Raw genomic sequence first — 15353 nt, 5'->3', positions numbered from 1 at the left:
CTGAAAGTTTACTTGTCCTTTAGCTAGTAAAAGGATCCCACAGCACTTATATCCCAATTTGGAACAGATTATATAACAGTTATACAATTAGAGGGATACTGGGAATTTTTTTCTTTTTTTTTTTGTGGCTTTTTTGAATCTTACAACAATCTAATATCAAGAAACCAAACAGATTAGTATACAATATAATCAAGAAACCAAACTGATTAGTATACAACACTGGAATAGAAAGGGATTTGAAATCACAGAGCAGTTTTCTACACAGAATCAAACCAATATCAAGGAACCACAGATTATAATACTAGAATAAAAAGGGATTATGAAACACAGAGCAGTATTTCCAAAAACTAGTATCTTATCTGCACTGGAACAGTTGGCTCCTCTCCTGGAGGAGTCCATGGCCAGCACTTTCAATAAAAAGTACTTCCCTTTGGTCTCTCAACAGCACCCAGAGTGTTCACCAAGTGTATGGCAGTGGTGGTGCCGTTCCTCCGTCAGCAAGGGATAATAATATTTCCCTATCTCGACGACTGGCTACTGGTGGCGTCCAGCCCCAACACGCTACGACAAAATCTCCAAGACATGATTCATTGTCTCAACCAATTAGGACTGATCATCAACTACCAAAAGTCCAAACTGCAACCCACTCAACAAATTCAGTTTATAGGGGCCATATTGGACACAGCCAAACACAGGGTCTTCCTGCCACATGATAGGAGACTCACCCTGCGTCAAATATTCAGACGACTTCAGCTCACAAAGTCGTTTTCAGCTCGCCAAGTTTTAACAATCTTGGGACATATGGCAGCATCAATTCACGTAGTGTCAAATACCAGACTGCACATGAGACACATTCAATGGGATCTCAAACGACAATGGAGGCAACATTCTCAACCCTTAACGTCGAGAGTGTCCTTGACAGCAACCATGTCCAGAGAACTGGATTGGTGGCTACAAAAAATCTCCAGGGGAGCTCCCTTTTTAATCTTACCTCACAATGCGGTCCTCACCACGGATGCCTCCCGCAAGGGCTGGGGAGTGCATCTAAACCACTTGCAGACACAAGACCTCTGGACCCGACAGGAGCAATTATTTCAAATCAATCACCTGGAGCTACGAGCGATGCGATATACGCGTTGCGAACCTTTGTCTCCCATCTTCAAGGTCATCGCGTCATGGTCTACATGGACAACCAGGTCGCCATGTTTTACATCAACAAACAGGGGGATCGGGCTCATGGGTCCTCTGCCGGGAAGCCCTCACCATACTACTATGGGCCAACCGCCATTCCATTCAGTTGCAGGCAACCTACCTGCCGGGCATATCCAACACCCGGGAAGACAGATTGAGCCAAGTGTTTCACCCTCACGAATGGTCCCTCAACTCCGTAGTAGCGGAAGCCAACTTCCGCCAGTGGGGCAGACCAACGATAGACCTCTTCACCACGGAGTCCAACTGGAAAGTGACTTGGTTCTGCTCCGTGTGGCAGAGCCCACACAAGGATGCCCAGGAAGCTTTTCTGATTCCATGGACAGAGTCATTAATGTATGCGTTTCCTCCAATTCTTCTCATCACCTGAACCCTGCAAAAATGCATGTAAGATGGCGTGAACCTGATCCTAGTAGCACCAGCCTAGCCACAACAACCATGGTACATGCACCTTCTACAGCTGTCCACGGATGAACCATTCCAGTTACCAAACCGAGAGGATCTCCTGTCACAGGAAGAGGTTCCCTCCTTCACCCACTACACGCATCCTTACATCTAACAGCGTAGATGTTGAGAGGATCTTCCTATCTGAACAAGGATTTTAAATCTCCGTACAGGACGTGATCTTGGCCTCCCGAAAACCGTCCACACGACGTAATTATCAACTGAAGTGAAAGCAATACTCCAAGTGGTGCGAATCCAAAGGGACAGACCCGCTCACCTGTGCCCCGGACGTGTTGTTAGCTTACCTGCATACCTTATAAATCGCAGTTCTTGCCACAGCTTCGGTCAGGGTTCATCTTAGTGCGATCGCAATTTTCCACAGGCTGCATGACGGTCAACCTATTTCTCTTCACCCGATGGTCTCGCGTTTTCTCCGTGGGCTCACTCCCCTTCGCCCCCCAGCCTCAAAAACCCCCCGTACCATGGAATCTCAACCTGGTCCTGGAACAACTCATGCTGCCGCCTTTCGAACCCATGGATTCCGCTCACATAAAATTTGTAACCTGGAAGATGGTCTTCTTGGTTGCAGTCACTTCAGCTCGTAGAGTTAGTGAGCTACAAGCTTTGGTGCACTATAGCCCATACCTTCAGTTCTATCATTAGAAGGTGCTATTACGAAAGTACCTGACTTTTCTACCAAAGGTGGTATCACAATTTCTCCTGAACCAATCCATCTAACTGCCGACGTTCTGTCCCAAACCACACCAGAATGAAAGAGAGAAACTTCTGCATACACTAGACTGAAAGCGGGCATTGGCTTACTATAAACAGCGGATCCACTCACCCAATCGAACGTCGCAACTGTTCGTCTCTTTTAACCCAAATGCTCCGGGGCTTCCTGTAGCTAAACGTACTATATCTAGCTGGATTACTCAATGCATACTTTTCTGCTATGATAAAAGACAGTCCAAGCTGCCTTCTCTGCCCACCGCTCATCAAACCAAGGTGGTGGCTACATCATTAGCCCATATAAACATGTGCCACCATTGGACATTTGCAAAGCTGCCACTTGGGCATCTGTCCACACCTTCACTTCTCACTATTGTTTAGACCAGCAAACAGTGGAAGATGCCAAGTTGGGAAGAACACTTTTACAGTCATTGTCCATGTCATCTGCGGGGGTCGACTATCACATAATCATCAGCACGCCGCAACACATGTGGACTAAAAGACTTGAATGCAGCGTACTGGGGAGCTTCGGACTCCCATGACAGCATGGCTAATTCAGCCCTGCTATCAATGGGAAAAAGCAAGTTTGCTTACTGTAAACGGTGTTTCCGTAGATAGGATACCATGCTGACCCACCCACCTCCCTGAACAGTCGACTGTCGTCTTCACAACCACGCTTGCTTTATCACAGACTGAGGAGAGTCGAGTCGAGCCCGGGAAACCACTTGCAGCCTCAGAGCAATGCTCTGACATCACTTTAGAAGCTCCGCCTCCCGGGCCTGATGGACATTTCCCATGACAGCATGGCTAATTCATCCTGCTAGCTACGGAAACACCATTTACGGTAAACAAACTTGCTTTTATAAATCAGGAAAAGGATATAAAAAGATATGCTAATCAATACTGTTCAAACTCTGGTCAAGAAGTGGGAAATCATGGGTTTGTTTAACATCAAACTAGACCAAAAAAGTTTTCAGACACCACTACCAGGAAAATTTGTTGGGTGCAAAGCAAAACCCACAAGCACATTCTACTGAAATACAGGCTTCTCTGAAACAAGGTGGTGTGGGTGTTTCAACATGCACAATAAGGAGATACTTGAACAAAATGAGTTGCGCAGGAGAGTTGCCAGAAAAAAAAGCCATTGCTGTACCAGCGCCTCAAAACCACCCACTTAGAATATGGTAAAACAGCACCTACAGAAGCCTCAAAACGTCTGGAACAAAATAATTTGGAGTGATAAGACCAAAGTTGAACTCTATTTGGAAAGGAGTCAACACCATTCCTACTATGAAACATAGAGGTGGATCTCTGCTGTTTTGGAGATGTGTGAGCTACAGCAGCACAAGGAATTTTAGCCAAAATTGATGGTAGGATGAATGCAGCCTCTTATATACTGGAGAATTTGTGTTCAGCCAGGAAGGTGCGCATGGGGCGCACTTGGATTTTCCAACATGACAATGATCTGAAACATAAAGCCAAGTTGACCCTTTAGTGGCTGCAGCAAAAGAAAGTGAAGGTTCTGGAGTGGCCATCACAGTCTCCTGACCTCAACATTGAACCACTTTAGGAAGAACTCAAACATGCAGTTCATGCTAGTCAACCAAAGAATTTACAGGATCTAGAGGCTTTTAGCCAAGAGGAATGGGCAACTTTACCACATGAGAAAATAAAGGGCCTTATTCATAACTATCACAAAAGACTGCAAGCCGTCATTGATGCAAAAGGGGGCAGTACAAAATATTAAGAACTAAGGATACGTAAACATTTGAACAGGACCATTTTATTATTTCCTCTATTGCTGTAGTTTGTTTAATGATTGTGCTATTCTGTGATGCATAAAATAATTACATTTGAAACACATTAAAAATAACATACGTGTTTTGTCTGATCACTCATGTTTTCTTAAAATGCTATACATTTTAGAAATTCTGTCTGGGATATGTAAACTCATGAGCACAACTGTATACTATATGTATTTTCAAAAAACCATCAGACTTTGAACTTTTCATTGAAAGCTAGAAAGAATATAACACATGATTTTTCCATAGATAAGTAGCTGAATTAGCCATGCTGTCTAGGTACGTCCTCTGTGCCACTTGGAGGTGGAGCTCTCCAAGATCACCCAAAGTCTTTTGGTGAGGTGTTCCCTCCTGCATATTCCCGTGCCTCCTCAGTCCGTTTTTTTTTCCGCGCGACTGACTGCATGCGGAGCTCTTCTCTCTTGTGAGGAAAATTGTTGTGAGGAGAAAAACCTGACAAGAATTACTAAAAAACTTGACAGAATTACCACACAGGACACTTTAACTTAAGATGCCTTGTCCAGGGTTTAAGTTTTGTGACTGTGGGAAAATCATGTCTGTAACTGACAGACATCAATTCTGTTATCTTTGCCTCAGTCCTAAACATGATCAGGCAAATTGCAGGACCTGCGAACATATGTCCCCTCGGGCGCAGCGCCAAAGAGCTGCACGGATCGCCCAACTCAAGAGAGGAAGCAACGGGCTCGTATGCCCCCTCTGAGGCTTCAGCTAGGTAGTCTCCGGACCGAAGACAACCCCTAAGGCCCAAGCCCATCGAAGAGCCACCTCTGTGAACCCTCCAGGTCCGAAAGAGAAGAAGAAATCTAAAATCCCATCGACGCAGGGCGCGGGAGACGCGCCACGGATGCAACCTGCGTTGAGAGCATTGAAAAATTATGGCTTTGTCGCATCAATGCATAAAGGATAAACCGATGCATCGACGTGCCGGAGGAGCGTCGATGCATTCACGACGCTGCGTCAAAGCCGAAGTCAGCCGACGCATTACTGGTGCCATCCGGCTCACAGCTTTTTCCACCGAAGCTCCCGACGCAACCTGCGAAAAAGCATAAAAGACAACCAACCAGTCATAAAAGACCTAGGAGTCCTTCCCCACTGCTAGTGATAGACTTGGAGGATAGTCCGTCTCCGCCACAGCTGTCTGGATCCTTTTCTCCATTGTCCGAAGTTTTCTCCAGACTATCTGCGGCCTCTCATCACCACAGCAGATCCATATTGCAGGATCCACTTCATCCCAAAGTTGCCTACCCACCGAAAGATGTCGGCCACCCTAGAGGACCAGACATGGGCAGCCCTATTGCCGTTGGGCCAAAGACCAGATCCAAAACCATCCACTTCAATTTCGGCTTCCGATACTATTACACAGATCACTAATATCTTGTCACAATTTTTGACTTTAGTTGAGCAGCAACACCAGCCAGTTCCTACTGAACCAGAGGAGATGCCTTCATTGCCTAAACCTGGCCCAGCACCAAAAACACAACCTAGGAGACAGTCACCTTCTCCAGTGGATTCTCCTAGTTCATCCTCTTCCCCAGGGTCATCAACCGGTTACCCGTCTGACCGACAAGAATTACCGCCGGAGCCAGTTTCACCACCAGAGAATCTTACATACTCCCAATTCTTAGAAAAAGTGGGTCAGCGATTGGGAGTAGAAACAAAAGAGATACCTGACCCTAGACAGGTAATGTTTGGCATATTAAAAATATTCAACACTCCGGCTGAACCTACAGCACTTCCTTCTCACCCAGTGCTGGAATCGGTACTGGAGAAAGCTTGGGACTCTGTTTTCCACGACCCCAACCTAGCGGAAAACGACTTAAAATATAGAATGCGAGATTCCGCGTTCTACATAAACGTACAACTACTACATGCATTGGTTGTTATTGAGTCAGCCATGCAAAAGGCACGCAAATCCAGATTACATTCAAATAATCCACCAGGCAGGGGACAATAAGTGTCTCGATGTCTTCACGAAGAGAGCTTTCCAGTCAGGAGTTCTGAATGCAAAGATTCAAAACCACCAATTTTACGTGGCTCAATATCTGTTCGAGTGTCTACAGACCTTAAAACCTATTTTACAACAAGGTTCAGAAGACAATACACCACCAACTACAATTTCACAACATGGAGGAAGGACTGCGGCACCTTGTATATTCCATTTACGAGGGATTTCAAACCTCTGCTAAAACCACGGCTAACACTGAAGCAGCCAGATGACTAGCATGGTTAAGGGCAAGCGCCATAAGAGATGAGGTACACGATAAGCTTGCCAATTTTCCCTGTCGACCAGACAACCTGTTCGGGGATAAACTCACAGAAACTGTTGCAAAATTGAAAGAACAGAAAGTAGCAGTGCTATCGTTGACACAGCATGACACGTCATCTTCTAGACGTCATTTCGGTTTGTATAAAAAGTCTTACCCTAGACTTCCATATTGTCCTTATACCACCTATAGGCCCCAGCAATATCAGACAAATCGCCAACAGCCTTACCAGCAACCAGCTTCACGTCAGTGCCCACGCGCTCCTAGTCAGCCACACCAGTCTGCAGACCCTCAACCACCCAAAAACCAACAAAGTTTTTAGGACTAATCTGGTCACCACTACCCACCCAGAAAGTAGGAGGGACGGCTGTCCCACTTTCTTTCACAATGGAGCACCATAACATCAGATTCATGGGTCCTCGCTATAATATGAAATGGATAGTTTCTCAACTTCACATCCCCCTCCATCTCTCCCGCATACAGTTGTCACCAAACATCAGAGTATTCATCGGGAAATTCTTCTCCAAGAAGTCAATCACCTACTTCAACCACACTGTATACAACAGGTACCTCCATCCCGATATCAGAAAGGATTCTATTTACAATACTTCCTCATCCCCCAAAAATCTGGAGGTCTTCGGCCAATTCTGGACCTACGCTCCCTCAAGAAACACATATGGAAAGAGAAATTCAAAATGACTTCTCTCAAATCCATTCTTCTCTTCCTACAGCCCAAGGATTGGATGTGCTCCATAGATCTAAAAGATGCATATGCCCACATACCAATGCATACCAAATCTTGGACTTACCTCTGTTTTCAGATGGAAGAGAGACATTTTCAATACAAGGTTCTTCCCTTTGGTCTCTCCTCCGCTATCAGAGTGTTCACAAAATGTCTAGCGATAGTGGTGGCACACCTCCATCGATAGGAGGTTCAAGTATTCACTTATCTCGACGATTGGCTGTTAGTAGCCCCCAATCCTGTTCTCCGACGAGACAATTTAGTTCGCGCAATCACTTGCCTAGACAATCTAGGTCTCCTTATATATTACAAAAAATCGTACCTTTAACCTGCCCAGACGTTGGACTTCATTGGAGCTTCTATAGACACCATTCAGGACAAAGCTTTCTTGCCACAAACTCGAGCACTAGTTCTCACTACACTAGCCCAGCGTCTATTAAGCCTTACGACTACTTCAGCCCGTCAAGTCTTGACCATACTGGATCATATGGCAGCGTGCGCCTATGTGGTCCACACACGAGGCTACACATCCGTCTACAATGGGGCCTAAAAATCAGTGGTCTCAATTCCGAAGTCCATTGTCCACTCCAGTGACATTGACAACCAACATGAACACAGACCTTCGCTGGTGGATAACCCCACCAGCATTGACAGTGGGCTCACCGCTGAGACTCCCTCGACATCAATTAGTTCTTACCACAGAATGGGGAGCCCATCTTACCAACCTACAGACTCAGGGATTGTGGTCCATCCATGAACGCAATTATCACATCAACCTCCTGGAACTAAGGGCTATCAAGAATGCCCTTCGAGCTTTCGAACACAATCTGCGACACCATGTCGTCATGATTCATACAGACAACCAAGTAGCGATGTTTTACATAAACAAGCAAGGAGGGTCCGGTTCATGGAACCTTTGCAAAGAAAAGATAGAGATTCTAGACTGGGCCCACAGAAAGGAATCTCCCTACAAGCCACATACCTGCTGGGAATCAACAATTCCAAAGCAGACAAATTGAGTAGAATTTTTCACCCACACGAATGGGAGCTAGATCTAGATGTAGCCAATCAGATTTTCTAGATTTGGGGTTTACCCCAGATCGACCTCTTTGCAACAGAACGCAACAAGAAGGTCAACCTTTTTTGCTCAGTATACCCTAGCGCACACCGATTGCTATAGGATGCATTCCTCCTCAATTGGCCTCAAGGGCTCCTTTATGCATTCCCTCTGATCCCTCTAATCGCTCGCACGGTACAGAGATGCATCGAGGATGAGGCAGATCTAATCCTCATTGCACTAGCATGAGCACGTCAACCGTGGTACAGTTACCTGATTCAACTATCAATCTGCAAACCAATTCCTCTGGGGAAACGACCCCACCCTCCTCACCCAACAGGGGGGCTCACTTCTTCATCTGTGTCACGCATCCTTGAATCTCACTGCACGGAGATTGAAAGGCTCACATTCCAAACACTAAACATCTCTCAACAACTGGAAGACATTCTGATTGCATCCAGGAAACCATCAGCGCGACTGAGCTATCAGCGCAAATTGAAATGTTATGCCGCTTGGTGTTCCTCCATGGGCATAGACCCACTCACATGTGCACCTGAACGTCTTCTGACTTACCTCCACCTGCTCTACACGCAAGGTCTGTCCACCGCCTCTCTTCTTGTTCATCTCAGCGCAAGCAGCTTATCACACTCCCCTCAACAGAGAATCTATAGCCTGTCATTCTCTGGTTTCCCGATTTACCACATCTACGACCCCCGATCAAGAAACCACCAGTACCATGGGATGTCAACCCAGTTCTGGAACAACTTATGCTGCCACCTTTCGAACCACTGGACACCTGCCATCCTAGAGACCTGTCCTGGAAGGTACTATTTTTAGTCGCCCTCACGTCCGCAAAGCGAATCAGCGAACTTCAAGCATTGGTTCACTACTCACCTTACCTTGAATTCTACCATGACAAGGTTACACTGCGTACGCGCCCTAATTTTCTTCCTAAAGTGATCTCCACCTTTCACTTAAACGAAACCATAACCCTACCAACTTTCCATCCTAAACCGCATGCAAATGACAGCGAGTGGCGTCTTCATTCATTGGACTGTAAACGTGCTCTTGCATACTATAAAAAACGTACTCATTCTACTAACAGAGCCTCACAACTCATCCTCTGTTTCAATCCAAATGCACCAGGACTTCTTGTTTCCAACAGAACGTTATCATCCTGGCTTACTAACTGTATACACTTCTGCTATAAAAAAAACGTTCAGAATCCCTATCTTCCACACCCAAAGCTCACCAAGTACGTGCGATGGCTGCTTCCGTTGCTCACCTCCATGATGTGTCTCTCTTGGATATCTGCAAAGCAGCCATATGGTCCTTTCTACACACCTTCGCATCCCACTACTACTTAGACAAACAGGTGGGGGATGATGCAAAGATGAGGCGAATAATCTTTGAAAAGAACACTTCTTTAATTCAACAAACTTATAAGAACTGTCCGCCTCTTATTCTGTATTGAGCGATTAACTTACCTACAAACACTCGCATGGCTTAACACGCTCAATACTTAAGCTGGGGACTCCCAGACAGCATGGCTAATTCAGCTGCTTATCTATGGAAAAAAGCAGGTTTGCTTACCGTAAACGGTGTTTTCCGTAGATAGCACATGAATTAGCCATGCTGACCCTCCCGCCTCCCCGGACAGTTCCAGCATTGCATATCGTCTTGCTATGACACGGACTGAGGAGCCTCGAAGAGGCAGGGGAATATGCAGGAGGGAACACGTCACCAAAAGACTGTGGGTGATCTTGGAGAGCTCCACCACCTAGTGTCAAGGAGGACATACCCAGACAGCATGGCTAATTCATCTGCTATCTACGGAAAACACCGTTTATGGTAAGCAAACCTGCTTTCACTTGAAATACTATAGTTTCTTATGTACACCAACCTTATAGCATATAAATAATTTATTCATTTTCAGTTTTTTCAGTTTTTTTTAGCTCAAACATTTCAACCATTATAGACAGATATTTAACTTTTTCCTTCTTTCTCCACCCTAATCCCTCCATTTTATTTAACTGTTAGAACTGTTTAATAAAAAGAAAAAGCAAGTTTCAGCAACTGTTTAGCTTATTTGTTTTTCTCCCAGGACAAGCAGGATGGTAGTCCTCACAGATGGGTGACATCATCAAATGGAGCCCTGTCATGGATCACTTTTGTCAAAATTTCTAGATCTTTGACTGGCACACTGAGCATGCCACCAACCCCGTGGCCAAATGGGGTTCCCCTTCAGTCTCTTTTTCCATGCATTGATTGCCTCGTGGTTACTGGAGGTCTGTGAGAGGTTTTCCTCACATGGAATATTTTGAAGATTTTTTTCAGGGTCCCCATCGCGCATGGACTTCGCCGACATCTGGTAAGTCTGTTTCGCATTTTTGCGGTCGGTTCCCAGCTGTTTACCTCTCTGTTTACCTCTTTTTGTCATGGTGACCGGTTTTCGGAAGTGCCCGGAGTGTCCGCGGGCAATGTCCATAACAGATCCACACGACGTCTGTGTCTTGTGTCACGGGCCTTTCCATGACATCCGTCTTTGCACAAGCTGTGCTCAGATGACCCCCAAAGGCCGGCACGCTCACCTGGAAAAGATGGAGCACTTGTTTGGGTCCAAGCAATCTACTCCATCGACTCCGGTGCTGGTTGCATCGAGTCGTGGGGATCACTCTGACTCGGGACCTTCCCCATCAAAGCCCTGCCGAGAAGCGGGAGACCGCCCCTCACCGGCATCAATGCATTTGAAGACTTCCGCATCATCGTCCTTGGCGTTGGAGAAAGACCGGTCCGAGCACCATGGGAAGCATCGACACCGGCGCCAATGGTCATCTCCGTCCGGTGCTGGCACAGACACCGGAGGGGCATCGACCTCGACTGAGCCCCCTCCAAAGAGGCCCCAGGGAGAGGAGGCCCCATCCTCCTCTTGACCTGGGAGCCCAGGGCGTTCCCCACCCATACTGGTGCCAGGCACCGAGCCTCCACGGACCCCCGTGGACACTCTGGTGAAGCATAGCCTGCCTTCTACTCCAGGGCCGGTTTTGTATGCACCCTTGTTTCAAGAGGAGCTGGACCGCGTGGTCCAGCAGGCAGTGCTCAATGCCCTTCGGGGCCTTCAACTGCCACTGACGACAGCCCCCATACTGGCATCGGAACAGACGCCCTCCATACTGGCACTTCTGGAAAAGCTGGACGTCTTGCTCGGTACCATGCCGACGCAACTGGTACCGGAAGGCCCCTTGGTGCCCAGCCAGCCACCGGCGCCTCCTCTAGTCTCTATCCCGATCCCAGGCTCTTCGGAGGAGGAAGATGTGGCTCTGCGCCCATCTCCACGGTTGGAACCGCCAATGCTGGAGCCCATCCCCAGGCCGTCATGCCTCCTGGTGCCTCGGCGTCTTTTACAGGTCCCGCTGCCCTCGATACAGGCGCAACCGCTATCGGTGCCACTGCACCATCCATCGGTAACTGTGCCCTGTGTCCTGGAGTTTAGCCTCCCTCCTTCACCCAAAGGCTTCGCCCGGGAGGAAGAAGCTGCCTATGATCCACAGGAGGATGCCACCTCTGAACATTCCTCAGAGGCCTCCGAGGACCTTCTTTCGGAGCCTTCCCCCCCTGGAAGAGAGACAGCGTTCACCTCCGGAGGATCTCTCCTTTGCCAGTTTCGTCAGGGAGATGGTGGAAACCATTCCTTCCAGCTGTCAACAGAGGAAGATGCCCGCCACAAAATGTTGGAGGTCCTACAATTTGTGGATGCTCCTAAAGAGGTGATGGTGGTCCCGGTACACGAGGTTCTTCTGAACCTCCTTTTATTGTCTGTGGGAACATCCAGGTACTGTGCCCCCGGTCAACAAGAAGACGGATGCTACATACCTAGTGCTACAGGCCCTGGGTTTTCAAAAGAGTCAGTTGGCACACCAGTTGGTGGTGGTGGAGGAATCGGCCAAGAGGACCTGCCCCCACTCCTCCGCCTCTCCAGGAAAAGACCAAAGGGCCTTAGACGCCCTTGGACGAAGGGTTTTCCAGGGGTCTATGCTGACTGCACATATAGCTGCATTCCAGTTATACGTGAATTAGTATAACAGGAACCTCTGGAAACAAGTTCAGGGGTTCTCGAAGACCCTGCCACAGCAGTTTCAGGAGGGCCTGGGCTCCATCCTCCAAAAAGGATTGGAAGCTGGGAAGCACGAAGTGAGGGCAGCCTCGGAGTTGGGTTCGCTGATGTTTTCTTATTTTATTTTTCGCTCGTGCTTGTTGCTATAAAACGAAACTGAAGGGGGACCCCATGTGGCCACTTGGTTGGTGGCATGCAGGGCATGCTTAGTGGGCCAGTCAAAGTTCTAGAAACTTTGACAAAAGTGTTCCGTGGCAGGGCTCCATCTGATGATGTCATCCATCTGTGAGGACTAACATCCTGCTGTCCTGGGAGAACACCTGTTACAGTTAAGCAACTCTGCTTTATGCATGCCAAATATAATGAAAAAACCACAATTATAAGTCCTTAAATCTCCCCCTTCAATCAAAGAAAGAACACAGTGATGATAGTTATTTGATTGTAAATAAATCCCCTCCAAACCTCCCTCCCCAATAAACCCCCTTTCTTCCAGTTGATGGCCAAATTTTATTTAAATATGCTTACTTGAGAAAGATAGAAGAGGTTAAACAAATACATACATATTTATGAACAAAGAAAATCATTTTCTCGCATATGAATTGCAGTAAGTGATTCTTAATCTAAACTGCAGTCAGAAGGCTGATTTAAGAATAATTCCAAATCAGTAGGTTTGAGGATTGCAAATTTATCAGCCCATGTGTACCTGTAGAATAATTTGTTAAATGCAGAATAATATTTGATCATTTCCTATGCAACTTTGTTCACAAATTTACATAATCAACCTTTTTTTTTATTTTCAGGAAAAACATGAAACTTTTTTCAGAGTCCCATAAAACTGTTTTTGTTGTGGATCACTGCCCATATATGGCAGAATCCTGCAGACAACATGTTGAATTCGATATGCTAACAAAAAACCGGACACAAGGAATCATACCACTAGCGCCCATATCTAAATCGCTATGGACTTGTGCTGTGGAATCATGCATGGAATATTGTCGAATAATGTATGACATATTTCCTTTCAAGAAACTGGTAAGTGAAAGGCTTCTAAGAGATTTAAATGCGGAAATAATCAATTGGAACATTATACTTCTCTTTTGAGGTGTTTTTTAAGGAAAAATTATGTTGATCTGCTTATTTGTTATAGTTTGACAACATGCCTCCAAATTACCATTAAAACATGTACAAACAAGCAAAGGATACCTCCCAATAGGTATATTTATTTATTTAACAAGTTATTTTTTATACCGTTGTTTGGAAATACCATCACAACGGCTTATAAATCGAACAATAAGAATATAAAATCACAAAATTCTAATACAAATTATTACTAAAATAATACTAAAAAGTCAAATTAATAGTAAAATGATAAAATCAATATAAGAACTTAAAACAATGTTACCTTAATATAGAATTTATTAAAAAGGGCATAAATGGAAATAAAATACAAAATAAATCATAAATAGTAAGAGCATGGCATCTATTTGCTCTGTAGATCACCTTCCGTTTGTTTAAAAGCCTGTATATATAACCAAGTTTTTAGGTCCTTTTTGAATTGTTTGTAATCTTGTTGAAGTCTACGGTTTACCGGCATTACATTCCATATTTTTGGTCCTGCAAGTGATATAGCCCTATCCCTGACCTGTATTAGATGTGCTGTTTTTACAGAAGGGATTGGTAGTAATCTTTTGTTTGCTGATCGTAGTGCCCTTTGGGGTGTCTGTAAGTGAATTGTGGTGTTAAACCAGCCAGCATGCTCATCATATATTAGTTTGTGTAATGTGCTGAGAACTTTATACCTTATGCGGTATTCAACTGGAAGCCAGTGTAATTCAGCTAATACTGGTGTGATGTGGTCCTTTTTCCTGCTGCTGGTTAGTACTCTTGCCGCTGCATTTTGTAGAATTTGTAATGGTCTAACGGTGGAAGCTGGGAGACCCAATAATAGTGAGTTACAATAATCGATACTGGTGAATATTAAGGACTGTAGAATAGTTCTAAAGTCCTTATGACTAAGTAATGGTTTAAGGCATTTTAATATCTTAAGTTTCCCGTAGTGTTCTCTCACTTTGTGTTACATGTTTTAAACTTAGCTCATTATCGATTATTACTCCAAGGTCTCGTACCTTATCGGCCAGTTTAACTGTTAGATTGTCGTTAATCACTATTGATGTTTGAATAATCTGCGAGGCCTTTCTTTCTAAATGAATAAATTGTTTTATCAATATTGATTACTAATTCCATTTGTGTTAAAAGCTGTTTAATTATGTTTAGATACATGGCTGCCAGTTTAAAAGTTTTATCAGGGCTATCGGATATAGGTAAAATTAGTTGGATGTCGTCTGCATATAAATAATGAATAATCCCTAATCCTGCTAAAAGATGACATAGCGGTATCATGTATATGTTAAAAAGCATAGCTGAAAGGGCAGATCCCTGTGGTACTCCTGTCTTTAACACAATTTCTTCTGAAATAGTATTATTTATTTGTACTTGGTAAAATTGGTTCTGTAAATATGAAGTAAACCATTGTATAGTAATATCACTGAGTCCCATTTCTTTAAGTCTTTGTTATAGTATTTCATAGTTTACCGTATAGAATGCAGATGAAAGATCTAGTAAAATCAATAAATATTGTTGGCCATTATCGAATCCCTTAAGTTTTGTGTCTGTTAATGATAGTAATAATGTTTCAGTACTATAATGCTTTCTGAACCCATGTTGGGATGGATATATAATGTTATTAGCTTCTATGTGCTCAGTCAGTTGTATTTGTATTGTTTTTTTCAATTCATTTTTCAAAGAAAGCTAGATTAGAGACAGGTCTATAGTTGCTTAGTAGAGTCCAGGTTTGTTTTTCTTTTTAATGGGTTTGATAATAGTGCCTTTTAGTATATCTGGGAACGATCCTTCCTTTAGAGACAGGTTAATAATGGCAGTGATGTGTGGTGCCACAATTTGTACTAAGGGT

General features: G+C 44.8%; 1 protein-coding gene across 2 annotated transcripts in view; it reads left to right on the top strand.

Annotated features, from left to right (window-relative positions):
- Positions 1–15353, top strand: part of INTS13 (integrator complex subunit 13) — a 560030-nt gene that overhangs the window by 43198 nt on the left and 501479 nt on the right. For both annotated transcript variants that reach the window (XM_029600167.1, XM_029600168.1), the window contains exon 2: positions 13183–13414. In XM_029600167.1, the coding sequence (XP_029456027.1) occupies positions 13190–13414 (225 nt within the window). In that variant the 5' untranslated portion in view covers positions 13183–13189. The remainder of the gene's footprint in view (positions 1–13182; positions 13415–15353) is intronic.

Source organism: Rhinatrema bivittatum, chromosome 4 (genome assembly GCF_901001135.1).
Source record: "Rhinatrema bivittatum chromosome 4, aRhiBiv1.1, whole genome shotgun sequence".
Taxonomy (NCBI): Eukaryota; Metazoa; Chordata; class Amphibia; order Gymnophiona; family Rhinatrematidae; genus Rhinatrema; species Rhinatrema bivittatum.
This window is presented reverse-complemented; position numbering and strand designations above follow the sequence as displayed.